This window comes from Raphanus sativus, chromosome 6 (genome assembly GCF_000801105.2).
Source record: "Raphanus sativus cultivar WK10039 chromosome 6, ASM80110v3, whole genome shotgun sequence".
Classification (NCBI taxonomy): Eukaryota; Viridiplantae; Streptophyta; class Magnoliopsida; order Brassicales; family Brassicaceae; genus Raphanus; species Raphanus sativus.
The window spans coordinates 32554784-32582275 of record NC_079516.1 but is presented as its reverse complement, the minus strand read 5'-3'; the positions used below and the strand labels follow the sequence as shown (position 1 = coordinate 32582275).

Genomic DNA, 27492 nt, shown 5'->3' with positions numbered 1-27492 from the left:
CTCTCTCTCTCTCTCTCTCTCGCGGCGACATGCAACCGATCAGAAGAAGCTCACGTCTGAATCGCGCCCCATCGGCTCCCGGAAGCTCATCTCAGCAATCACCGGAGCCCTCCAAGCCGCCATCAGCTTCGTCGTCGCGGAAGCGAGCTCGTCGCCGTCCGACTCGCGCTGTTTCACCCGAGCTTCTTTCCCCTGAAATCGAGTCTCTGTCAGATACGGATTCCGACAATGCCAACGATACACCTCTTGATGAAGCTGAGATCCGGGTCAATCAATCCAAAGAGCAACGGTTTGAGGAAAGTCGGAGCATGTACCGGACCAAATCGCAACTTTATCCCGAACTCATGGCGCCGCACAAGACTCCTCTGATTCAGCGGTTCTTCACCTTGGCGGCTACCGAGAGTTTCCAATCGCTTCGTCGCCGTAAGTTCATTACTCAACATCGGATCTCTCTCACCGATGAGAATGTGGAAGATGTCAGGAACATAGTGAGTGCAGCAGGGCTACTTCACACGCTCACTGATGTTGATGCGTACCAACCGAATGTGGTAAGGGAGTTTATTGCTAACCTCCTAGATGCTGAGGAGCGAGATGTTGGTGTTGCTGTGTACTGTAGGGGATAAATGATCGATTTCTCTCTGAGTTTGATCAATGATCTCTACTGTGTTCCTTGGTTTGAAGATGATCCGAATTGGTTGGAGGAGAGCATTGATGAGGTGTGTGGTTTTCTCACTGATGGCCGCATAAATCGATGGGAAAACATGAGCTCCAAGTTCCTCACTCGTATAAACCAAGTGCTCTACAAGTTGGTTTGCACAAACTGGATGCCTACTATGAACTACACCAACATGAATTAAGATCGCCTGAAGTTTGTCTACATGCTTCATCACAACGAAGACGGCTTCAACTTTGGGAAGCTTGTGAATGATCAGATCATGGCTATGGGTGCTAGAACTAAGTCAAAGCGGGCTTGGCGTATCATGTTTCCAACTTTAATTCAGCAGATCATCAACTTTCAAAAGCTTATTCCGGTTGATTCTCCGGCTGATGAGTTTACTGGATTCCCGAAGCTTGTGGTAAAGGACATTAAGGCCGGTCGTGGGACTGGAGCAGACGCTCGATCTGCAAGTCTTGAGGAAGACATTGACCGTACCATTGCGGATCTCAAAGCTATTCGCATTCGCCTGAGGAGTAAGCATATCAGTTTTTTGATATACCTGTTTATTTTGGCTAATGTGCGTGTTGTTTTTATCACAATGTGCATCTAAGCAGGGGGAGAATATGTCCGGTCTGTGCCAGATCATCAACAGGCTGACCTAGTTGGAGACGAAGCTGGTGACACTGAGGAACTAAGTCAAGATGATGGTGATGAAACTGAAGAACTGAGTGATACCTTCTGATGTTTTGCTCCCGAGTATTAGAGCTTATGTTATCTTGAACTTGTCACATGTCTTGATCTTGTGTTCTTTATGTGCTACTTCTAGTAAGAATAAGGCTTTCGAGTAGATGTAGCAGTATGTGTGAATTATAGGAACTCTATGATAAACTTGTTTTATGCAGTAGGTATTCGGATGAATCTATGGATGTTTTTACATGTGTTCCTGTCCTGTTTTGGTTGTGTGGAATCAATGATATTTATGCAGGATGCTTAGATTGTCACATTGAGATAAAAAGGGGGAGAATGTAAGATCAAGAAAAGAGCCAAGTGTTGAGAGAAACAAAGTGAGGACGTTTTACAAAAAGTAGTTTTGTGTGTCATACGCAGATGTGGCAGAGTTATGGGAAGATGACGTGGCGGACACTCATTAGTTCCAGGATATAACTTGCACATCAAGTTGAGAGAATAATGGAAGATTTGGATTCATCGAGATATTAGGAAAATAGAATATTCAGTGAGGACTACTTAACTAGATTGTCTAGAACAGATCTAGGTTAAGCACGTTATTTGTAAAACCTTGAGGAAGAAGTTGTTCTTGTCAAGAGAAAGACGATCGAGTGCCTTGTGTTGAGCAGCTCGATTGTGCTATTCATATTAGAAATTGGTCGGTCTCTAGTCGTCTGTGACTGAGAGTAAATCGGATTAAATAGATCTAGGAAAATTGTTTAAAAAGTTTCTAATAATCAAGGAAAGTGTTCTTGAACTGAGTTTTGTGTTCCTTTACTGGCTGTCTCTGAATTTTCAGAAACACAAGAGACCAATACGAATATTCAGAGATAGTTTATTTGGTGAGGTGAAGTATAATTCTCAAGATTACATTTGACTAATAGTATATGTTGTAAAAATTTGACTGCTGTTCCGTATATGAGAAGAGAAGACTCACCCAATGCAGAATCTTCACGGTCTGTGTGCCCTTCTCCAGAGTTTTGAAGTTTTTTGTAATGCATATACATTGATCCTTTGTACATTATATGAATACCAAAAAAAAAACAATTAGAACAATTAGTTTATATAGCTCAAAGACACTGTATACTATGTTTTTTTTTTTTTTTTTTTTTTTTTTTTTTTAAATTAAGTATTATAAATAAAATCTGCCCGATAATCGGGAATCAGATACGGTTACAAGCTTGTTTTGAACAAAATATCGATATCAAACTATTACAATCCTAGCTTCGCCCGCCCACTAAACCCGGCACATTCCGCTAGTTTGTTTTTGAAATCCTTCGACTTCGGTAGCCGTTCTCTACCATCGACATATCTCTTGGGAAAGTGAGGTTCTCCTCGTTGCCGAGGATGCCGGGAGTTCCCTTGACATTTCCGGAGTAGCTAGTTCCCGATGATCTCAACCAAACTTGCAACTTTCTCTGTCCATGAAGCTTAAACGTCCAAAGGGGAGGATTCAAATACTTACCCAGGCCTTGCGATCGCCACCAAAGCTGGAATGTATGAGACGCCACATGACGCCTTGAACCGCATCCCAAATCGAGCAAGTGCTCGCTTCAGCCGTCAACAAAACCTGCAGAAAGACAGGTTGTATCCATCGCCACACCATGAAAAGAAGTCTCAAAACCTACGCAAGAAAGCCAGCAACACCACCGCAGGAGGAACAAGACCAGCACCACGGTGCCCGGATGTGAGCTAGGACAAGATGCTGACTCAAGACGGCTAATGACTCCCGAGAACCGCCTAAGCATCTAAGCCTTTGAGAACCAAAGAACTTTTTCTTGACCGAAAACGAACAACCTCCAGAGCCAAGGAGATAGCAACAGCAATGATGAACAAGAGACTTTAACTTCTAAAGTCAGGCCGTCGCCTAAACTGTCGGAGAATCTAATCAGGATGCCGGAGGAAGAAGCGACGGAAGAGAGGCGGAGCAGACTGAGAACCATCTAATGGCCATAGACGACCACTCGAAACGAACCAGCAGCACAACACACGAAGAAACACAAAACCGGATACTTTCACCACGATTACATCCGACTCGAACCTCGCCCCCAATCCAAATATCGGAGCACTCTTGGTTGCGGCAAGCAGGGACCGGAATCTCCCCGACCCGAAGAAACCCTAAATACCCACCACCTTAACCGAACGAGTACGGCGCAACAGATCCACAACGACAACCACCGTCAGACCCAGCCGTGACAAGAACCCTCGCAGCTTCCACACGACGACGGAACACCGGAGAGCTTGAGAAAGGAAAAATCGAGCTCACCATTAACCCTAAAAGCCGACTCCACCAGCACGACCCGCACCACACAACCGCGTCTCATCTCCAGATGAAGCAAAACCACCACCGGAGCCCACCAATCTTCGCGAGCAGACGACGGAGACCAACGGCGGAAGCCAAACCAGAGACGCAAACAAAGCGGGGAGAGCACGAGAAGGTTGGAGAAGCAAAGAGAAAACAAAGATGAGAGGAGGAAGCCCTCCGGCGCCGGCACGCGCTCGGACGCGCCGCCCGGACGTCGGAGGCAGATGTTAATTACTTTTGAAAGTCGAGAGGTTGAGGAGAGAGAGTCGAGACGAAAATGATACTATGTTTCAGTACCCTTTTGCTTTTATTGCAAAACAGAGGTTAATCTGTTTTCTTTCTCTCTGTTTCTGCCAATTATTTTGTATGCATCTTTGCATCTCTGTCAGATAAAATCGATACATAATGATTAACACTCAACAGAAGCAATAACATTTCCTTACATAATCATCCAGTGGAAACTGTACTTACAAACAGTGGTAGAGCCTGGAAACTATACTTACAAACAGTGGCGGAAACAATGCATTGGAATGGTGGTCAAATGACCCATGTAAAATTCGGAAAAATAATACCCCTGTTCGGGAAGAAGACGCTAGTTTCAGCGTCAGCGACTATATTTAAAACGTGTAGTTGAGAATATATTAGCTGGAATGGGTCGCAACCATTATCTATCTATCTTATTAAAATTCAAGTACAAAATCAGAGTGTTTGGAGACTTGAATAGAAAGATTAAAAAAAATTAGAGTGTTTGGAGACTTGAATAGTAGTCTTAATGAAATTTGTTTAGACACTTAAATATTAGTATTTATTAATTGTGTTTTCATATTTCAGTTAGTTTAACAATTTAATTAGTTATATTACCTTAATAACCTTAATAATAATTTATATCATTAATTATATTACCATAATAATAATAATGCATATTTTTATTTATTAATCAATATTAACTTTGTGCCAATTTTAAAATCAAAAATGTTACATAATCTATTTTATTAAAGTAGAAGTACATAAAGCTTTTGTTTGGTAATAGGGATAGGAGTCTTTAAAAAAAATTAAATTTTGTTTGGTAACAAAGATAGTAGAGAATTTTGTCTTTTCCTTTTTTAAATGATAGATATAAGTATTTAATGTGTTTTCCTAATTTAAATAATAGATTTCTTTAATAGAATGAATCTTAACCAAAATAAATTTCTTTATAGATTTTTTGTTAACATTAAATATTTTCAATATTTATTAATAAAAATAATAGAAAAACAAATCGCACATCAAAATCAATTTATATATCATATAAATAAAATATAAAATATTTTATTTATAAATTGTTAGTATAACACTTTTATAATATAAGTCCAATTATTTATAAATATTATTTTTTATATGATACACTATGATATAATAGACGATTAAAATCACATAATATAGTTATTTAAAGTAAAAGTAAAATTTTTGTTTTAAAGTGTTATACTAACAATTATGTAATACATATTAATTTACACACACACACATATGTATATATATATACATATATATATATATATATATATATATATATATATATATATATATATTATCATTAGAACAAAGAAAAAAAATTGAAGTGAAAGCAAATATTTATACGGCCACGGGTCAAACTATAGAAATAAACAACAATGGCGTAAGATTTTTTTTAACAAATTAATTTTAATTTCAAATATGTTTATATATTTTATTTATTTATAAATTATTTTATTTTTTATTAATAGTGCTAAGATTTTGGAATTGGAAAAAAATTATGACTCATCTCTATATTATTTTAATTAGGAATTTAAAATTTATATCAAAATATTTTTTTTACTTTTAATTTTTATTATAACTATAAATTTTAATTTTCAATCTAAATTTATGTTTAAATATTACAAATATATCATTTATAAATAAAAAACTAAAAACATAAAATAAATACCCGCCCGGTTGGGCGGGTTAAGATCTAGTTAGGTTTTACATATGACTAAACGTTTGGTTTACTTTATTTTACTAAAATATTTTTGTTTTAGTTTCAATTGGTGAAAAATTATGTACCCAAAAACATAGTTCAAAGATATGTTTTTGTGAATAAAATAATAACTTAAAATAAAAATAATTAAAATGTGCTACATTTATTGCCACTTAATTTTTCACTCCATATAATTATTTTACTTGATAAAAAAAATCTTTCAATTTCACTTAATTTAGCAAAACACATAGAAAGAGTTTTTTTTATTAATTTATAGAATCAGTTAGACATGAACATTATCTGTCCATTTAGGTACATGTTGTTCCTTTGGGTATATTTTTTTTTGTTTTGAAACCAAGTCCCACTTGAATATTATAAACTTATGTGTGGATTTTGAGTTGGATTATTATGGATCTGGATGAATTCGGTTCTGATGTATAGGAACTTAAAAATATATATCTAAATAACCAATATATCTAAAAGGGGTTTGAATATTTGTAACAAAATAGCCATATAACCTGATTAGGTCCATGTCTTTTGGATATCGTTAGTTATATTATGATACATCTAAAAAATATAACCATAATTATGAAAAATAAATATCAATGTATAAAAAACTCTTTCTATTTCACTTAATTTAGCCAAACACATAGAAAGAGTTTTTTTATTAATTTATAAAATCAGTTAGACATGAACATTATCTGTCAATTTAGGTACATGTTGTTCTTTTTGGGTATCGTTTTTGTTTTTGTTTTGAAACCAAGTTCCGCTTGAATATTATAAACTTTTGTGTGGATTTGAGTTGAGTCATTCTAGATCTGGATGAATTCGGTTCTGATGTATAGGAACCTAAAAATATCTAAATAATCAATATATCTAAAACGGGTTCGGATATTTGTAACATAATAGCCATATAACCTGATTCGGTCCAGGTCTTTTGAATATTGTTAGTTATATTATGATAAATTTAGGATATATAACACTAATTATAAAAAAAAAATATCAATCTATAAAATATATTTCAGGGGCCAATTTAACAAAATATTAGTTGGTTCATTTGAAATAAATATATTTAAAATATTAATATGAACTGGAAAAAATCAATATAAAAGTACTGCACATTTGGATTCAAAATCATTTCTTTTAACAACAAACTACACAAATATGTTGATTTGTATACAAATTTAAATTACAATGTAAATATTTAATTAATATAGAAATATGTCACATTGTTTAAACAAAATATCAATGTAAAAGTATTGTACAATTGCGTTCTAAAATCATTTATGTTGATTGGAGAGGGAATAAAACAAAGCCAGAGAAACACATAGTTTACTAGAGACACTCTATGTGTCGAATTTACTATAAAGAAAGTTTTACTAAGATAAATACATTCAATAATTATAAACAAATAATATATTTCATAAAAGTGAAAATAATATCCGCGCTTTCTAAGCGCAGATCAAAATCTAGTTTAAAAGTTATGGTATGAGTTTTTTGGATCGCCGGATCTAATGGCGTCTATCATTTTCGAAAATCCGGTGCCGCGTTAGAAGCTATCGACATTTTCTCTCTCATCTATGTTTTGTTTTGCGGTGGTTTGTATCTATTTCAGGTTACCAGACGCTGACACAGCGCGTCTTCTCCCCAAACATGGCTAATGTTATCTTTGTTAAATATTTTAGATTGATCCTAGTCCATTATTTTGATTGACCCCCATTAATCTAATCGAACTTTTTTTTAACACTGGAACTTTGATTGATTTGTTCAATGCAAAGGCATTGTGAACAAACTACAAACTAAAAAAAACAAGAAAAAGAACCCACCAGAAGGTGGTATAAAAGCTCAAAAGAGCAGAGAGATAAGTAAGATGACAGCAGGGATGTTAAATCAGTAGACTGATTCCTTTTAAACAATCATCCTTTGTCACCAAAGTAGTAGCTCGCATTCCTTATAGTCCTCCTTCTCGAGCTTCCTTGTCCAGTAGGGTTGACAACCAAAAAGGACCCATTGAAGCAATGTATGATTGAGGCCTATCATCTCTTGTAACGCTGGTTGCTATTTCCATCGCAGCCTGATTTCTTGATAGATATGTATGTTCTAGTGACCAGAAATGGATTCTCGCCAAATTCCTTTGTATTTCCCCTACATAGTTTCGGAAACAATGGTAGGTATTTGGATTGAGTATTACCTCTCTTGCCTTCTCAAAGGAGGCCTCAAAAACCACTCTGTCCTTTTTCAAATTGGCCATAGACTCTGTTGCCCATAACAGACCTAGCAGTTCAGCCTCATGGAGAGATCGAACATACACAAAGGAGCGTCTTCCATGAAACAGGGTTTTACCACATTGATCACAAACTAACCAGGAAACCCGGCATGATTTATCTGAGGCTAACCATCTTACGTTACACTTTATAGTGTTGGCCAAAGGCTTTTGCCAATATCTAGGCGGCTGCTGTGTATTAGGCTCTGTTCCTGAATTTTCTATAAAGTTATTCACAGCAAGCCAAATCTCTGCTTCTTCCTTGGCTTTCTCTAAGATGTTAGCCGAAGTGTAGCTTGTGTTTTCAAAGAGAAGAGCATTTCTGGATTTCCATAAGTTCCATATAATCCAGGGGAAGGACCATCTCTTTTCTTTTGGCAGTGCTTCCTTTTTGCTGCAATCTAACAAATAATGCAGGTTCAGGAAAATGCTGTTCGGTGAGAAGCCAGCCGGAGGGAGAGGGATACCCGAGTTCTCCCATACTTCTTTAGCGACAAGGCAGTTCAAAAGCACATGCACTATCGATTCCGGACCTTCATTGCACCTTCCACAAGCTGAGTTGACTTGTAATCCTCTTGTTAACAAGCGTTCTTTCACTGCTAGAGCCCCAGACATTGATTTCCAGAGGAAGTGTTTGAGTTTGGTTGGTGCCTTTGTTTTCCAAAGCTGTTGCCAGAGACGCTTTTCCACTGAAGCCAAGGCATGAGAAGTCGGGTGCAGTATTTCCTTTGATATCTCGCTCACTTCATAGCCACTTTTGGTGGAATATCTTCCATTTTTGTGAATCCCCACATCATCTCATCCTCTTTATCTCTGATACACTTCATCTTTGAAATCAGCAGAGCATCTTCTGGCGTGAAGGTTTGGTTTAGGCTTTCCCAATTCCATTGGTTGGTATTTCCAATGAAGAGCTCTGAGACTTTTAGAGTTAAGTCAATCACACTGTCCTGCCTGTAGTTTGGAGTTCTTGGTAGCCCGTCAATTACCCAATTGTCCTTCCAGACACTAGTTTATTCTCCAGTCCTTATATCTTTGACTAAACCCTTTTGGAGTAGTTCTCTTCCGTGCAAAATGCTCCGCTAAGCATATGAGAGGCGAGTGTCCACATTGCTAGTTAAGAAATCTCGGTGTGGGAAGTATCTACTCTTGAGAAGCCGAGAGAGAGTAGAGAGTTTGGGTTACTCCAAATTCTCCAAGCCAGCTTACCAAGTAGAGCTTGGTTAAAAGTTTCCATGTCATGGAAACCTAAGCTGCCTTCCTCCTTTTTCTTGCACATCTTCTCCCAAGACACCCATGATATTTTCTTACTATTTGCTCCATTACTCCAAATTGGATCAGAGTACTAGTGATCTTTTCACATAGGTTCTTAGGTAACTTGAAACATGACATTGCAAAGATTGGCATAGCCAAGCCGATTGACTTCACTAAAATCTCTTTACCTCCCGTTGATAGAGCTTTGGCGAACCATCCATTGACCCTTCCTTGGAGCTTTTCCTGCACAAAGCTGAGCATTTGACTTTTTGAGTCGCTAAAACACTCAGGCAAGCCAAGGTAGTTGCCTTCAACGCCTTCCTTTAACTGTCGCTGGAACCTCTTGCCAAAGATAATAGAAGATTTGTTCACATTGATCTGTTGACCCGATGCTTCTCCGTATAACTTGATGCACTACATGAGTTCCTTTGCTTCTGTCTCAGTGGCTTGACACATTAGCAAACTATCATCAGCAAAAAGTAGATGATGAACCGAGGGACCAGATGCAGCCAGATTAATTCCATGGATCTTTCCTTTACTCTCTGCATTGTTCAGACATCCGATGCTACTAAAATGAATAAGAATGGAGATAAGGGGTCTCCTTTCCTTTTACCTTGTTCCGGTTTAATGAAGCCATGTGTTTGACCATTAAGCAAGACATAATATGAAACATAGTTCACGCATGTCACAAGCCATGTGATCCATATTCTGTCAAAACCCATACGTTCCAATAGAGATTCCAAGAAGGGCCACTCCACACGATCATATGCCTTAGACATATCAGTTTTGATTTCCATGAATTTCTTTGACACTCAATCATTGGTACGATGCGCATGGACCATCTTGTGCGCTATAATGATGTTTTCTAAGCGCTTGGTTACAAAGGCTCCATGTGTTGACGATACAATCTCTGGTAGCACCTTTTCAGCCTTCCACATAAGATTTTGGAGACTATCTTATATTGCACAGAGCATAGACTGATTGGCCTCATGTCTGTCATATTTATCTGATTCTCAATCTTAGGAATGAGGCACAGATGGGTATGGTTCCAGCCAGGTGGGAGAGTCGAAGAAGTGAAGAAGCTTTGGATCTCTTTTATCACTGATGGTCCAACAATATGCCAGTACCGTTGATAAAAATCCCTGTAAACACATCTTCTCCCGGTGCGCTTCCATTTTTTACACTGAAAGCCGATGTTTTGATCTCCTCTTGTGATATTGGTGCAGTCAAGTCTGCGTTTATAGTAGCAGTCACCCGAGGTTCAAGACCTTCAAAAATTGATTCTAGATCAAAAGGGTTAGAACTCATGAAAAGGTCCCGATAGAAATTGACTGCAACTTCTCCCCTTTCACCTTCTAAAAATTGCTCTCTACCCATTTCATACAATAACATCAACACCTTATTTTTGATTTGCTTGCCTTTCACGCAATTGTGAAAATAGTTGGTGTTTCTGTCCCCTTCTTTCAGCCATTGCTCTTTACTCTTCTCTCTCCAGAATTTCTCCTCCTCATTATGAGCAACTGCCAACTCAAACTTTAGCTGTCGCATCACTTGTCTGTCTTGGTTCCTTTTGGAAATTTCTTGCTCTAGAGTGACCTGGAGCTTCTGCATCTGGGATCTTGAGTTCGTTTCTGTACTTCTCTTCCATCTTGAAATAGCTTTTCTACATTTTGCTATTCTATCCAGTACATATAGTTCTCTTCCATCCTCTGCTTCCCACCTCTTTGATCACCGATTAAAAGCCATCCTTGTAGACCATTCTCTTATCAAAATAGAATCTTCCTCGGGAGGGGCCATCAGATACCAGCGCAAATGATATTCTTATCGGTCCGTGATCTGAATCTCTCATATCCAGATACTCAGTTTGTGATCTTAGGAATAACCTAAACCATGCATCGTTTCCAAAGCTACGATCCAGTCTACACTGGATCCAGACTCTATTTCTCCACCTTGCCCAAGATAAATTATTTCATGAGCTCCTCATCACCTTTAGTTTGCAATTTTCAGCCATAGCTCTGAACCCCCAAACTTTGAGTCACGTCTAACAGGGCCTCCTAGCTTTTCTTCATTGCACATCAATTCGTTTAAATTCCCCACCAGCATCCAGGGATCATTTCTCGACAATCCAATCTGAGTGAGACGGTTCCATACTCATTGTCTCCTATCAGGTTCTGGATCTCCATACACACAAGTTAAGTAGTAACTTGTTGCTCTTAAACTGATCTTCAAGTCGATAATTCTATTATCTTTTGATAGAACCTCGACATTATAATGCTTCTTCCACATCACTGCTAATCCACCACTCAAACCTTGTGGATCAACTGTCACAAACTCATCGGAACCCAAAGTACTTTTCAAACCTTTCATATAACCGAACCTTTGCTTAGTCTCCATAAGGAACAAACAATCCAGAAAATATGTACGCCACATCTCTCGAAGTCTTCGAACTGTCTCGGTGTTCCAAACTCCTTGACAATTCCAGCTCAATATGCTCATTGGGATGGCAGCGGCTTCAAATTGGGAGCCACCGTATTTTCTTGGGTTTTGGTTTGTTTATTTCCTTCTCTGTTCTGCTCCACCTCGGACTTTCGTTTCCCTGTCCTATCAGTTTCTCGATCAATCTGAGTCGAGCCTGAAGCAACCTTGCTTCTTCTTTGCCAAGCAGGAGGCCTCCTTCTCACTCTCTTTCCAGACTTAACAGACCCGGTACTAACAAAATTGGAGGAGTTCCCAATTCTGAAAACCGTTAGATCCTTCCATCTGGAAGTTGGCTGAGGAGTTATGTTCATCCGGAGATACATCTCTTTTTGCTGCAACTCTTTGATGTTCTGGAGCAGAGAGTGTGGGTCTAGGGTTGCTATCTCCATAAAAGGACCTAGAGCTTGATCCTTCATATTCAAAGACGTGTCCCTTTTCCTTATTTAGATCATGCGGTAGTTTGATCATAACGTTTAAGAGGCTCACTTCTAGCTTCTTCGATTGAATGTTGCACACGTAAGATCCTTGCTCTCCTTTCAATATCATCGGCTTGTGATATATACTAGAGAGCCATTTGTTGATCACCCTTCGATAGCTCTGGAAACATTGGGGGAAACCCAAAAGGTCCCTCCAGACTCCTATCTCTTTCTCTTTATTTCACCCTCTCTTCCTCTGTATCGCCATGTCTCTCCTTTGGTGCTACTTGAACACGTTTGTCTGGTCTTTTCCCTTTATTCCATGGGCAAGCCGTCTTTTCATGGGTGAGATGTAGACAGTGATAGCAGTGCTTGTGGAGCTTTTCGTACTCATAAGCTATCACAATCGTTTCACCAGGTATTTCAAGGTTCTTTACTGCTATTGCCGGGTTGTCAATGTTAAGAGTAACCTTTGCCCATACGTAATCCGTTGTTTGAGAGACATTCGGATCATAGGCAATCTCTTCTACCTTTCCAATCTTCTTCGCTACAGCATACATGGTATCAATCGTGTAGTAGTTGACCAGAATGTTACGTATTCTGATCCAGAACTAAAGAGAGCACAGGAAATCCGGTGGAGCGATGGCGTCCATCTTTCTAAAAGCATAGTCCAGTGGTTGTAGGACCATGGTCGTTCCTTCAAGTCTGTTAGTAGATCCTCCTCTAGTTGGAAGATGAACTGGAATGTATCCCTTGATAGAGCAATTCCTCTTACTCTATTATACACTCTCCATGCTGTTGGCATGTAGTTGATCATTGTACCCATGACTTGGCAATCAGAGTTTAGCAGCCTCTCCATCAGACTATTCCGGTTTGCATCGAAAACTCTGTATTTTGACTCATCTGGTAACTTTATTGGATCATCATCTTCGATGGTCATCGAACGGAAGCCTTTGTGAAGCGAATCAGCCATGAGATTCTTCAGACGGTGGTGCAGACAGTGGTGCAGTGAGAGGCTTTGTAGTAGGTCGACTTGAATTGAGAAGAATTTGCACTTAATGTTGCAGAATTCTACCACTAATTTTAAGGAAAACATACCAATGATTTGTCTTGATGGACACGTTAAACTCAAAAAAGGAAAAAGAAGGAGATTTGTTAAGAAAATATGGAAAGAGTATCCCAAAGATGGAGATAGATGACTGGGTATTGACCGAGAGTTTTCTTAAAAGAGAAAAATTATAGAAATACCGTAGCAGAAAGATTATGCCGCCACATGTTGCTACTCAAAACTGAGAGACAGAAAAGAAAAGGTCCGATTAAACGGGAATCACCAAATTTATTACTAGCCCAATAAAGTTTATAAACCATTACAAAATTAAAATAAACTAAGCCCATTAAAATAAATAAACCCAATTATCATTTTATAATAAGACATCGCGTTATACTAATACTAAAAATCTAATTATTTAGATTTTTCTTCTGCTTTTATTTTTCCATGTCGTGAATCATGAACCTTTGGTAAAAATCTGAAACCTGATCCAATTTGGTTTTAAAGTCAAGGTAATCATTTTATGTCTTTTAACTTTATGAGTAGTTTTTCTTCTATAAATTCTAAATTCACTTTTACATTGAGATGTTCTAGGTTTTGTGATTTAATTTAGAAAGTAAAATATATAGAGAAATAGAGAATTGAACCCTTCTTAGCTTCAGTGGGATGCAGACGAATATAGATTACGCTAGAATTGTTTTAAAGCTTGTGAATGAAACGGTTTGATGTAGAGGAGGGTTAGATTAGGCTAGGATTAATTTAAAGTTTTATTTACTTATCATATTATTAATATATTTTTTTTATTCTGATAAAAATGTATTTCATTTCCTTTTATTTATGTAGGTATTATCAAAAACAATGGATCGATTTGTGATAAAAAAAAAGAAAATTCCACCACTGAGGATCAGTGTGGATGATTTTCCATTTGATTCATCTAAGTGAAAAAGAATTCAAGAGTATGATCATAATCAAATAGACAAGGTACGACGCATATATTTGACTAGTGGACCTTGTCAACCTCGCTGTCATACTTTTAAACAAAAATCAGTAGGGTGTGTATGGCGACGATTTAATCCACAATGGTTTGATCAGTAACCTGATTGGTTATAGTACAATGTAGAACAAGAAAAGCTTTTTTCTTGTTTTGTTACTAGTTTAGAGTTCAAGCTGGAAAACAAGGTGGGAGTGATACTTTTGTAACAACGGGTTTTTCTAGCTGGAAAAGGGTTGATAGTTTCACTAAGCATGTCGGAGATCTTTCTAGTTTTCACAATGATGCTAAAAATAAATGTGAAGATTTGATGAGACAAGGTCAGTCTATCAAACATGTTTTACATAAGCAAACTGATACTGTGAAAAGTGATTATCGAATCCGCTTGGGTGCTTCGATTGATGTTTGTAGCCACTTATTACATCAGGGTTTATCTTTTCGTGCTCATGATGAGAAAGAAGAGTCAACAAACAAAGGCAATTTCTTACAGCTTTTGAAGTATACAGCCAGACATAATGAGGTTGTGAAAAAAGTTGTGTTGCACAATGCTCCTAAAAATAATCAGATGACATCTCCTCCAATTCAAAAAAACATTGCACATTGCTTTGCAGAATAAGTAACCAAGTCTGTTATCCAGGAAAATGATAATGATGTCTTTGGCGTTCTAGTAGATGAATCTGCTGGTGTCTCAGATATAAGGCAAATGGCAGTGGTTTTCCGCTTCGTTGATAAATTTGGGCTGGTAAAAGAAAGATTTGTTGGCATTATTCATGTTAAAGACACATCTTCTTTGACTCTCAAGTATGCATCAATGTTATTTGCAAAACATGGGTTAAGTTAGAAAAAAAGTAAGAGGACAAGGTTATGATGGAGCAAAAAATATGAAAGGAGACACCATTTGCTCTTTGTTGATGAGATTGGCTTAAAATCTCAGCCAATCTCATCAACAATGACTTGTCAAACTGACGAAAAGAATCTATGGACTTAAGGACGCCATGCAAACAAGTAGTTCAGAATTCACCTCGTCAAAACGATCATTAAACTCTTGAAGTTGCATATCTAAGACGGTGTAAAAACAATCCACCTTATAATGATGCAAGTTGATGATGCCAGTTTTTTTCCTTTGCATGCTTGAATCAATAAACTCTTTCTCCATATCAAGAACTTCATTTTTATTATTATCACTAAAAGAATAAATTGTAGCCACAAAATTTCTCATCATTCATCCCTAAACTTCGGTAACAGTTGTTTCATAGATCCAACCAACGAGACAGCATTCAAATCTCTTGGTCTCTTTTCTGTAGAGCCTTTGAAAAATTATTAGTGAGTCTCAGGATGACAAGCATCAACTGTAGATAAAACACAGAATCAAACGTGTGAAAATATTTGAGGAGACCAAATGCTTGTTGTCTTTTGCTGCCATCCATGCCCTCAGTCTGGATATGTTCAAGAACTTCAATGATACAGGGAAACATCTCACCAAGACGCAACAGAGTCTTGCAATGTGATCCCCAACGAGTATTCCCAAGTCTTTTAAGAGAAAGGTCTTGATTCAGCCTAATTCATGTCTTAATAGTACCCTTATTGATCCCCACTTCCATTATCTTGTGATTACTTTCAGTGAGTATAAGCTTTCTCTTGCAAGAAGATCCAACGGCATTAAGTAGAACATGAACCATATAAAAAAATCTCCAATTTCAATATGTTTCTTTGCAACCGCCACGACAACCAACTAAAGCTGATGAGCAAAGCAGTGAACATAATATGCAGATCTACTTTCTTTCAAAATTAGTGATTTTAAATCATTGGGTAAAGAGCTCAGCCAATTTCATCAACAATGACTTGTCAAACTGGCGAAAAGAATCTATGGGACTTAAGGATGCCATGCCAACAGGTATTTCAGAATTCACCTCGTCAATACGATCATTAAAATCTTGAAGTTGCATATCTAAGACGGTGTAAAAACAATCCACCTTATAATGATGCAAGTTGGTGATGCCAGTTTTTTTACTTGGCCTGCTTGAATCAACAAACTCTTTATCCATATCAAGAACTTCCGTTTTATTATTCTCATTAAGAGAATAAACTGAAGCCACAAAATTTTCCATCCTACATCCCTAAGCTTTTGTAATTGTCGTTTCGTAGATCTAACCAACGAGACAGCATTCAAAATCTCTTGGTCTCTTTTCTGTAGAGCCTTTGTCAAATTATTAGTGAGTCTCGGGATAACAAGCATCAACTGTAGATAAAACACATAATCAAACTTGTGAAAATATTTGAGGAGACCAAATGCTTGTTGTCTTTTGCTGTCGGCCATCCCTTCAGTCTGGATATGTTCAAGAACTTCAATAATACAGGGAAACATCTCACCAAGATGCAACATAGTCTTGTAATGAGATCCCCAACGAGTATTCCCAAGTCTTTTAGTTTTAAGAGAAAGGTCATGATTCAGCCTTCTGTCTTAATAGTACTCTTACTGATCCCCACTTCCATTCTCTTGCGATTACTTTCAGTGAGTATAAGCTTTCTCTTGCAAGAAGATCCAACGGCATTCAGTAGAAAATGAACCATATCAAAAAAATTCTCCAACTTCAACATGTTTCTTTGCAACCGCCACGACAACCAACTGAAGCAGATGAATAAAGCAGTGAACATAATATGTAGATCTACTTTCTTTCAAAATTAGTGATCTTAAACCATTGGCTTAAAAGCTCAGCCAATCTCATCAACAATGACTTGTCAAACTGACGAAAAGAATCTATCGGACTTAAGTACGCCATGCGAACAAGTATTTCAGAATTCACCTCTTCAGTACGATCATTAAACTCTTGAAGTTGCATATCTAGGACGGTATAAAAACAATCCACCTTATAACGATGCAAGTTGGTAATGCCAGTTTTTTTTCCTTTGCCTGCTTGAATCAACAAACTCTTTCTCCATATCAAGAACTTCAGTTTTATTATTATCACTAAAAGAATAAATTGTAGCCACAAATTTCTCATCCTTCATCCCTAAACTTCGGTAACTGTTGTTTCGTAGATCCAACCAACGAGACAGCATTCAAATCTCTTGGTCTCTTTTCTGTAGAGACCTTTGAAAAATTATTAGTGAGTCTCATGATAACAAGCATCAACTGTAGATAAAACACAGAATCAAATGTGTGAAAATATTCGAGGAGACCGAATGCTTGTTGTCTTTTGCGGCCGTAAATGCCTTCAGACTGGATATGTTCAAGAACTTCAATAATACAGGGAAACATCTCACCAAGACGCAACAAAGTCTTGTAATATGATCCCCACAGTATAAGCCTTCTCTTGCAAGAAGCTCCAACAGCATTGAATAGAACATGAACCATATTAAAAAAAATCTCCAACTTCAACATGTTTTTTTGCAACCGCCATGACAACCAATTGAAGCTGATGAGTAAACCAGTGAACATAATATGCAGATCTACTTTCTTTCAAAATCAGTGATCTTAAACCATTGAATTCTGCTTTCATATTTTTTGCTCCATCATAACCTTGTCCTCTTACTTTTTTCAAACTTAACCCATGTTTCGCAAATAACATTGATGCATACTTGAGAGTCAAGAAGATGTGTCTTTAACATGAATAATGCCAACAAATCTTTCTTTTACCAGCCCAAATTTATCAACGGAACAGTAAACCACAGCCATTTGCTCTTTATCTGAGACATCAGTAGATTCATCTACCAGCACGCCAAAGACATCATTATCAATTTCCTGGATAACAGACTTGGTTACTTATTTTGGAAAGCAATGTGCAATGTCTTTTTGAATTGGAGGAGATGTCATCTGATTATTTTTAGGAGCATTGTGCAACATAACTTTTTCACAGCCTCATTATATCTTGCTGTATATTTCAAAAGCTCTAAGAAATTGCCTTTTTTGTTGACTCTTCTTTCTCATCATGAACACAAAAAGATAAACCCTGATATAATAAGTGTCAACAAACATCAATCGAAGCACCCAAGCGGATTCGATAATCACTTTTCACAGAATCAGTTTGCTTATGTAAAGCATGTTTGATAGACTGACCTTGTCTCATCAAATCTTCACATTTATTTTTAGCATCATTGTGAAAACTATAATGATCTCAGACATGTTTAATGAAACTATCAACCTTATTCGAGCTAAAAAAAACCCGTTGATACAAAAGTACCACTCCCACCTTGTTTTTCAGCTTGAACTCTAAACAAGTAACAAAACAAGAAAAAATAATTTTCTTGTTCTACATTGTACTCTAACCAATCAGGATGCTGATCAAACCATTGTGGATTAAAACGTCGTCATACACCCCCTATTGATTTTTGTATAAAAGTATGACTGTGAGGTTGACAAAGTCCTTTAGTCAAATGATATCTTGTGTTTTTAATAGATTTTATCATTCATTTATCATGCATTTTGATCATCTAGGATAGCATTTAGACTTGTTTAGTTTGCCTTGCATTGCATTTGTTCTTATCAGGTGATGGAGATGCCAAATGGTGACTTTGGAGCAATTGGAGGTGGATTGGAGGCAAGATTGGTGTTTTTCGAGTTCATGGTGTGATGACCAAGTGTCCCAGCGGCTTCATGTGACAGGCAGCGGCATTTTGACCTCGCAGGAAGCCGATGCACATCACCCAGCGGCCTAGCGTCACCCAGCGGCCTGGCGTCATGACGAGAAGCCGGTGCAGAAGTTCTGCTGAAAATTCTAAGTGTTGGAGCGGCCTTTGGTACAGCGGTTTCACCAAACCGCTGGAGGAAAAACACACCTCCCTGCCCAACTTCGACTTCTTGCAGTGGCTTGGTGAACGTGACGAGAAGCCGGTGTGCATATCCCAGCGGGTTTTTGCACCCCTCAACGGCTTTTTGTTAGCGCCAAAAGGCAGTTGCGACCATTTTCATAGTCAGCATTTGAGAGTTGACCAGACTTGTTTTTACTCTTTTATCCTTATGTTTCTAGCTACTATAAATACTTTGTAGACCTAATCTTTGGGATCATCTTAATTTCTCTTAAGAAACACAAACCCTTTTGGTGAAAGTTCTTTCCTTTAATCAATTCATCATCTCGTTCTTGTGTTTTTGAGTGATTTCAAGTTCCTTTCTTCCTTTCTTTACATGATTAAGCTTAAATATCTCATGGGTTTAAGAGGAATCATGGTGATTAGTGAGTAGTCCACTTTTGGATTCATGGGTTAGGGAGACTAAGGGTGATTAAGCTAGATCTAAGGTGTTTAGGTATAGATCTTTCTATTTCCTTGCTTGTAGAGTGTTCTTACTACATCTTTTGAGTTGGCCTCTCAAAAGTTGAGCTTTAGACATTTCCCACCCACAAGGTGTTTGATGAAATGTCTGAGCCAACTCTCCTAAGCTTTTAACACACTTTGCCAAAGAGATTTGTTGTTAAAGGTGTTAAGATGGCTAATAGACTTGATTTTAATGATTGCTTTTATGACATTCAACCAAAGAGATTTGATGCTTGAGTCATCTTAGCAAATGAGCAGTTTGTTTAGGGTTGTGTCTAGGCCTAAGGTTAATAGATTGATTGAAAGCTGTCACCTTTAGTTCAAAACTTGATCACCCAAAGTCTAATCCCTTATCCCATGAGTTCTCCCATCTCATAATCAAAGAAAGGTTATTGTTTTATTGCATTTCAGTATTGCTCTAGTTTAAAACTCATTTCACTTTTGGTTTGCACTTAGATTAAGCATGGATTTGTATTCTCAGTGCATTGAAATCACCTAGGATTGGTTCGACATCTCATATACTACTGCATTTGATAGGGACCTTGAAAAGTTCTGTTATCAAATTGGCGCCGTTGCCAAGTTCTATTGTGATTTTGACATTGGGATTTAGTCATTTGCTTGAGACTAAGTCATTTTTCTTATTATTGTGATATTGGCTCTGCTTTTTCCTCTTTCTTTTTCATTTCAGGTGTATGAACTTGAGAAGTAGAGGGACTACAAACCTCACTCCTCTAGTACCAGACATCCGGACTTTGGAAAGAGAGAATACAAGAAGAAGGAGAGAAGAGGAGCAACAGGCTCATTTCAACAGATTGGGTTTTGATATGGCTCACCATCAGAACCAGAATCAAGATGGAGAGATCCCTTTGGGAGCTGCCCAAGAGGGAAATGGTCAAGGAGCTGCCAACCTTCGACCACAACACCCACAGCGCCAAGCTCGCGCCATTGGAACCTATGATCGCCCTCACATTCATGGTCATCGGTTGGGAATCAGAGCACCACCGGTGGAGAACAACAACTTCGAGATCAAGTCAGGACTACTCAACACCATTGAGCACAACAAGTTTCATGGCCTGGCAGCTGAAGATCCTATTGATCATTTGTACAAGTTTGATCAGTATTGTAGTTTGTCCAAGACAAATGGTGTCTCTGAAGATGCATTCAAGCTGAAGTTGTTTCCCTTCTCTTTGGGAGACAAGGCACATCAGTGGGAGCGGTCTGTCCCAAGTGACACTATCACCACTTGGGAGGGATGTAAGGAAGCCTTCTTGGAGAAATTCTTCTCTACCTCAAGGACAGCTAAGATAAGGAATGAGATCTCTGGTTTCCAGCAGAAGAATCTAGAGAGCTTCAATGAGGCATGGGAGAGATTCAAGGACTACCAAGCTCAATGTCCTCATCATGGTTTCAGCAAGGAGAGCTTGCTTAGCACTTTCTACAGAGGAGTTCTCCCATCTTGCAGAAACAGGCTTGACACTGCTAGTAATGGTTTCTTCTTGGGCAGAACTGTGCAGGATGCAGAGGAGCTGGTGGAGAACATGGCAAAGAGTGACTCAATCTACAATGAGGAGAATGATAGAGCCAACAGAGGGGATGACCAGCAGACAAGGAGAGATATCAAGTCTTTGCAAGACAAGTTGGACTTGGTTCTTTCAAACCAATCCAAGAAGGAGCAGGTTAGCTTTGTTGGTGATCCTAGTCAAGAGGTTCCTCCTAAGGTGAATGAAGTTGATGGTTTGGAAGGGCAAGAAGAGCTTTGCTTCATCAACAACAATGGTACATGGTACAGAAAGGAGCCCAACTTTCAGTACAACAACTACCAGCAAAGACCTTATTCCAACAACCAACAAGGTGGTTACCAGCCTAGGAACGACCAACAAGGAAGCCATCAACCTCAGCAAAACCCTCCTGGTTTCTCCAACAAAGGAAACCAGTCTACTCAAGCCCAAGGAAGTTCTTCTCAACCTAAGGCTCAAGACACAAGTGTGGAATCAATGTTCAAGCAACTACTTGAAGCTCAATCAAGAAATGAGAAGCAAATTGGTTATGAGTTGAAGAACATCCACTCAAAGATTGATCGGAGCTACAATGAGCTCAACAACAAGTTCAGAGCTTTGGAGAATCAGTTTGCCTCTATGAGTTCTAACTCCAACAAGGAACTCTTCCCGGAAAGCCTGAGCAAAACCCAAAGGAGACAATGAAAGCAATCACTCTAAGGAGTGGCAAAGAGTTGTCTTCAAGAGTTCTCACCAAGGATGATGAGAAACAAGGTGGGGATGTGGCCATCAACATAGATGATGATGTGGTGATTGTAGATGAGAAGACCAATGATGAGATCTTGGAGAAGATAGTAGAAGCTAAGGGTAAAGGGAAGATTGGAGAAGAGAAGAAAACAGTGAAACATGGTGAAGTTGCTACTCCATCAAAAGAATCTTCTTTTATCCCTCCTCCTTATGAACCCAAGCTCCCATTTCCTGGAAGATTCAAGAGGCAACTGTTGGAGAAGTACAAGGCACTCTTTGAGAAACAAATGAGTGAAGTTCAGGTCACAATGCCTATCATTGATGCTTTCATGCTGGTTTCTCAATACAGCAAGTTCTTGAAAGATGTTGTAGCTGCAAAGAAGAAAGAAATGGAAGGCATGATGATCCTTACTCATGAGTGTAATCATCCAGAGATTGAACATTCCTAAGAAGCTAGAAGATCCAGGATGCTTCACACTCCCTTGTGCCATTGGTCCTATAGAGTTTGAGAAGTGTCTTTGTGATCTTTGGGCTAGTGTCAGTCTCATGCCTTTGTCAGTTGCGAAAAGACTTGGATTCACTCAGTACAAGAAGTGCAGGCTTTCATTGGTATTGGCTGATCGATCGGTGAAGTTCCCTGTTGGTATCTTAGAAGATCTCCCAGTGATGGTTGGAAATTGTGAGATTCCTACAGACTTTGTGGTGCTTGAGATGGATGAGGAGGCTAGAGACCCTTTGATCCTTGGTAGACCATTCTTAGCTACAGCAGGAGCTATAGTGAATGTGAAAGAAGGAAAGATTGATCTCCATCTGGGTAAAGGGCATGTTCTCCACTTTGACATCAAAGAGATGATGAAGAAGCCAGCTGTGCAAAACCAAGCCTTCTACATAGAGGAAATGGAAGCTCTAGCTGATGAGCTTTTTGAGGAGTTGGGACTAGAAGATTCTCTACAACATGCTTTGACCATAGACAAAGAGGTCCAAGTAGTAGAGAACAAGGAGAGTGCAGCCTATGGGAGAATGTTGGATTCGCGCAAGGGGTTTGTGGATAAGGAGCAGTATGAGGAGCTACCACAAGCATCTTCAGCTACTCAACAAGAGGACAGTCATCAAGATGACTGGAGCGAGCTCAAAGCCCCTAAGGTGGAGCTTAAACCCCTTCCCCATGGTGTAAGGTACGCTTTTCTTGGCCCTAATGAAACTTACCCTATCATTGTGAGTAGTGAACTTACTGAACTTGAGCTATCTGAACTTTTAAATGCACTTAAAAGATTTAGAAAAGCAATAGGGTACTCTCTTGATGACATCAAAGGGATATCACCTACTTTGTGCATGCATAGGATACATCTTGAGGATGAATCTATGACTTCTATAGAACATCAAAGAAGGTTGAATCCTAACTTGAAAGATGTTGTAAAGAAAGAGATTCTTAAACTCTTAGATGCTGGTGTGATCTACCCTATCTCAGATAGTAAGTGGGTATCTCCTGTGCATGTAGTCCCAAAAAAGGTGGTATCACTGTGGTTAAGAATGAGAAGGATGAATTAATACCAACTAGGACCATAACTGGTCATAGGATGTGTATTGATTACCGAAAACTTAATTCAGCCTCTAGAAAAGATCATTTTCCATTGCCATTCATTGATCAAATGCTTGAGAGGCTTGCAAATCATCCTTTTTATTGCTTTCTTGATGGGTATTCAGGGTTCTTCCAAATCCCCATACATCCCAATGATCAAGAGAAGACAACATTCACATGCCCCTATGGCACCTTCGCTTATCGAAGGATGCCATTTGGGTTATGTAATGCTCCAGCTACCTTTCAAAGGTGCATAATGTCTATCTTCTCTGACCTCATTGAGGATGTTGTGGAGGTGTTTATGGACGACTTCTCTGTCTACGGATCCTCGTTTTCTGCTTGTTTGTCAAATTTGTGCAGGGTCCTACAGAGATGTGAAGACACCAACTTTGTGCTGAACTGGGAGAAGTGCCACTTCATGGTTAAGGAAGGGATTGTGCTTGGGCACAAGATTTCAGAGAAAGGCATTGAGGTGGACAAAGCCAAGATTGAAGTGATGGTTAAGCTGCCTCCACCAAAGACAATAAAAGACATTAAAAGCTTTCTTGGTCATGCGGGGTTCTACAGAAGGTTCATCAAAGACTTTTCCATGATCTCTAGACCAATGACCAAGCTGCTGTGCAAAGAAGCTTCCTTTAGCTTTGATGTAGAGTGTCTTGAAGCCTTCAAGAAGCTGAAAGGCGAGCTAGTGAGTGCACCTATTGTCCAGCCACCAGATTGGAACCTCCCCTTTGAGATCATGTGTGATGCTAGTGACTACGCTGTTGGAGCAGTCTTGGGGCAAAAGAAAGACAAGAAGACACATGTGATCTACTATGCTAGTAGAACTCTTAATGATGCCCAAGTGAAGTACTCTACAACAGAGAAGGAGCTGTTAGCCATCGTTTTTGCCTTTGAGAAGTTCAGGAGTTACCTTGTGGGATCTAAGGTGATTGTCTACACAGATCATGCAGCTTTGAGGCACCTCCTAGCCAAGAAAGATGCCAAGCCAAGACTGTTGAGGTGGATTCTGCTGCTTCAAGAGTTTGATCTCGAGATTAAAGACAGACCTGGAGTTGAGAATGGTGTAGCTGATCACTTGTCTAGAATGAGAGTGGAGTGTGGTATCCCCATTGATGAAGGACTTCCGGAGGAACAGCTTATGGCTATTAGAGCAGTGGTTGCAGTTTGTGAGACTAGTAAAAAGATTGAAAAAGTCAAGGCAACAAATGAGAAGGAACCTTGGTATGCTGATTTTGTGAACTATCTTGTTACTGGGAAGGAGCCACTGGATCTTGAAGGCTATGCCAAGAAGAAGTTTTACAAGGAGTTGAAGAGGTACTATTGGGATGAGCCCTTTCTCTACATACTTTGCAAGGATCAACTCTATAGAAGGGTAGTGGCTGAAGAAGAAGTAGATGGAATCCTCACACACTGTCATGGATCATCATATGGAGGCCACTTTGCTACATTCAAGACAGTTGCTAAGGTGCTACAAGCTGGATTTTGGTGGCCACACATGTTCAAAGACACACAAGACTTTGTTTCCAAGTGTGATTCTTGCCAAAGGAGAGGAAACATCTCTAGGAGAAATGAGATGCCTCAAAACCCAATACTTGAGGTGGAAGTGTTTGATGTATGGGGAATAGACTTCATGGGCCCTTTCCCTTCTTCTTATGGTAACAAGTACATCCTTGTAGCTGTTGACTATGTCTCTAAATGGGTTGAAGCAGTGGCAAGCCCTACAAATGACTCAAGAGTAGTAGTCAAGATGTTCAAAAGCATAATCTTCCCAAGGTTTGGAGTCCCTAGAGTGGTTATAAGTGATGGAGGATCACATTTCATCAATAAGTTGTTTGAAGGTCTCCTAAGAAAGAAGGGTGTTAAGCACAAGGTTGCCACACCATATCATCCTCAGACTAGTGGGCAAGTGGAGCTTTCAAACAGGGAAATCAAAAGCATATTGGAGAAGGTTGTGGGTACTAAGAGGAAAGACTGGTCAGACAAGCTTGATGATGCACTTTGGGCTTATAGGACAGCATACAAGACTCCCTTAGGCACTACACCCTTCAACCTTGTCTATGGGAAAGCTTGTCATCTACCAGTTGAGCTTGAGTATAAGGCAATGTGGGCTGTGAAGCTGTTGAACTTTGAAATCAAGAGTGCCAAGGAGAAGAGACTGTTTCAGCTACATGAGCTTGATGAGATAAGGATGGATGCTTTTGAAAGCTCAAGGATCTACAAAGAAAAGACCAAAGCCTTTCATGATAAGAGCATCTTGAAGAGAGAGTTCAAGGCTGGAGATCAAGTTCTTCTCTACAATTCTAGGCTGAAATTGTTTCCCGGAAAGCTAAGATCAAAATGGTCCGGACCTTTCAAGATCAAGGAAGTAAAGCCATATGGAGCAATTGTGCTATGGGATAAGAATGGAGGAGATTTCACAGTCAATGGACAAAGAGTGAAGCTATACATGGCTACTACACCAGAGGAAGATGGAATGTCAGTTCCACTTTCTGATCCTACCCCAGCTTAGTCCCAAGGGAAGCAAAGTGAAGCTAGAGACTTAAAACAAGCTCATTTGGGAGGAAGTCCCATGTTTATCCTTGTACATATTTTAAAAAAATTTATTTTTAGTATCTAGTATTGCTTTTGGGTATTTTTCTGTGTGTTTTCAGGTCATCAGGTCCCAGATGAGAAACTGAGTCAACAAACGAGATGTTTGGAGGTTTACAAGAGTTCACAGCGGCCACGAGGAACAGTTTCATTAAGCCGCTGCGACAAGATTCGATGGGAACAAAATTCTTTCAAGTGTCGCAACGGTTTCGTGGAGCGAGTTAACCATGCCGCTGGGAAAAAATCAGTGGTCCCTGTTCGACTTCGGGATGTTGCAGCGGCTTCGTGTCGAGCAAGACCGCTGGAGTCGCATCGGTTTCATGCAGCTGGTTCCTTATGCCGCTGCGGATTGAACTGACGCGTACCGACTCTGATTCCCGGTTCAATTCAAGTGAACCGGGCTCAATCGACTAAAACCGGACGCGAACCACACCTTCTTCTTCCCTAAGTCGTGACTCTCTCTCTCTCTCCTATGCCCTATTCTCACGTGAACAAGAGAAACCATTCTCTCTCAAGTATTAACACTCATAACTCTCTCAATTCTCATTCGTTTTTGCTGATTCCGGTTGCTAAATCCGTGATTTTGCTTCATCTTTCCATTTCTCCACTCTTGTTTCTCAGAAACAAGCTAAGGTATTGCGATTTCAACACTTGAAATTCGTTGGTGAAAGTTTCCAACTTTTTCAAAGTTGATGCATTGTTGAATCCGTGCTTAAAGCTTGTTGATTATACCTCTATTAGCTTGTTTGAGAAGTGGGTTGATGAATTTAATGATAAATTTGCTTAATTTGAGAATTAGGGTTCTTGGTGTTCTTGAGGTTTCGAAAATTTTGGGGATTTTGGTTGTTATTACTTTGATTGATCAATCCTTTTTAGAGGCTATCTTTGCTCTTGCAAGTTTCTTTTTGCATTGTTCTTATATGATCTCAAGTGTTTGATTTCAGGTAGTAATGGCGAGAACTAAAGCAGCAGCGCGGAAAACAAACCCAAATAGAGCAGAGTCTGATTTCTTCCAAGCTGTGGGAACTTCATCTCAAGCTGTGGGAACTTCTTCTCAAGCTATGGATGCTTCATCTCAAGCTGTGGGAACTTCTTCTCAAGCTGGAACAAGAGCAAACCCACCAAGAGCAGGCAGGCCCAAGCCTCCAACTCAAGTCTACTGACGAAAACCTGTTCCACAGAAGAAGGAAAGGACATCCACTGAACAGGCAGCAGTTGAAGCTGAGATCGAGGAAATGATAGAAGAAGGTCTTAGAGCTGAAACTGAAGATGAGGAAGAAGCACCAGCTCCAGCTCCTGCAACAGTCAAGAAGGGACAGAGAGTACCACCAGCCACCAGAAACCATTCTCCAGCACAGCTCTACGAGCGCCTTTCTGATGATGTTGAATGGCGCGCTATGAAATTCCCAGATCGGGAGACTCTTGAGACGCTTGGATTGTATCAGGATGTGAGACAGATTCTTCAAAACATGGGCATGGAATCAGTGCTTAGTATGAGCTACGGGGTTCATGAGGAGCTTTCTTGTCAGTTCTTGTCTTCATTCGTTGCTACCTGCCATCGCCCGGAGCATAAGACTGACGGATTTGGGCGCATTTCCTTCACGATACATAGGAAGACCTACAAGGTCGGGTTCAAGAAGCTGAGCTCTATTTTCGGATTTCCGGACAGACCTTCACCCTTCACACCTAATAGATCAGCGATTGTTAAAGAGATATGGAA

At 39.2% G+C, this 27492-nt stretch overlaps 2 protein-coding genes and 1 non-coding gene across 3 annotated transcripts; 1 reads left to right on the top strand and 2 right to left on the bottom strand.

Annotated features, from left to right (window-relative positions):
* Positions 1 to 12305: 12305 nt before the first annotated feature.
* LOC108808436 (uncharacterized) lies at positions 12306 to 13042 on the bottom strand. The gene is made up of 2 exons (XM_018580584.1): positions 12694 to 13042; positions 12306 to 12616 (listed from the first exon to the last, which is right to left on the bottom strand). The coding sequence occupies exons 1-2, from the start codon at positions 13040 to 13042 to the stop codon at positions 12306 to 12308; spliced, it is 660 nt and encodes a 219-aa protein (XP_018436086.1).
* Positions 13043 to 20659: 7617 nt separating this feature from the next.
* LOC130497173 (small nucleolar RNA R71) lies at positions 20660 to 20766 on the bottom strand. The gene has a single exon (XR_008936184.1). It is a non-coding gene; the product is annotated as a small nucleolar RNA R71 (small nucleolar RNA).
* Positions 20767 to 20896: 130 nt separating this feature from the next.
* On the top strand, positions 20897 to 25692 carry LOC130495764 (uncharacterized). Its single transcript, XM_056987266.1, is given in 7 exon segments — positions 20897 to 20994; positions 21148 to 21401; positions 21515 to 21936; positions 22034 to 23108; positions 23111 to 24336; positions 24397 to 24573; positions 25078 to 25692. Coding segments are annotated over 7 exon segments (3867 nt in total).
* The last annotated feature ends 1800 nt before the right edge of the window (positions 25693 to 27492 follow it).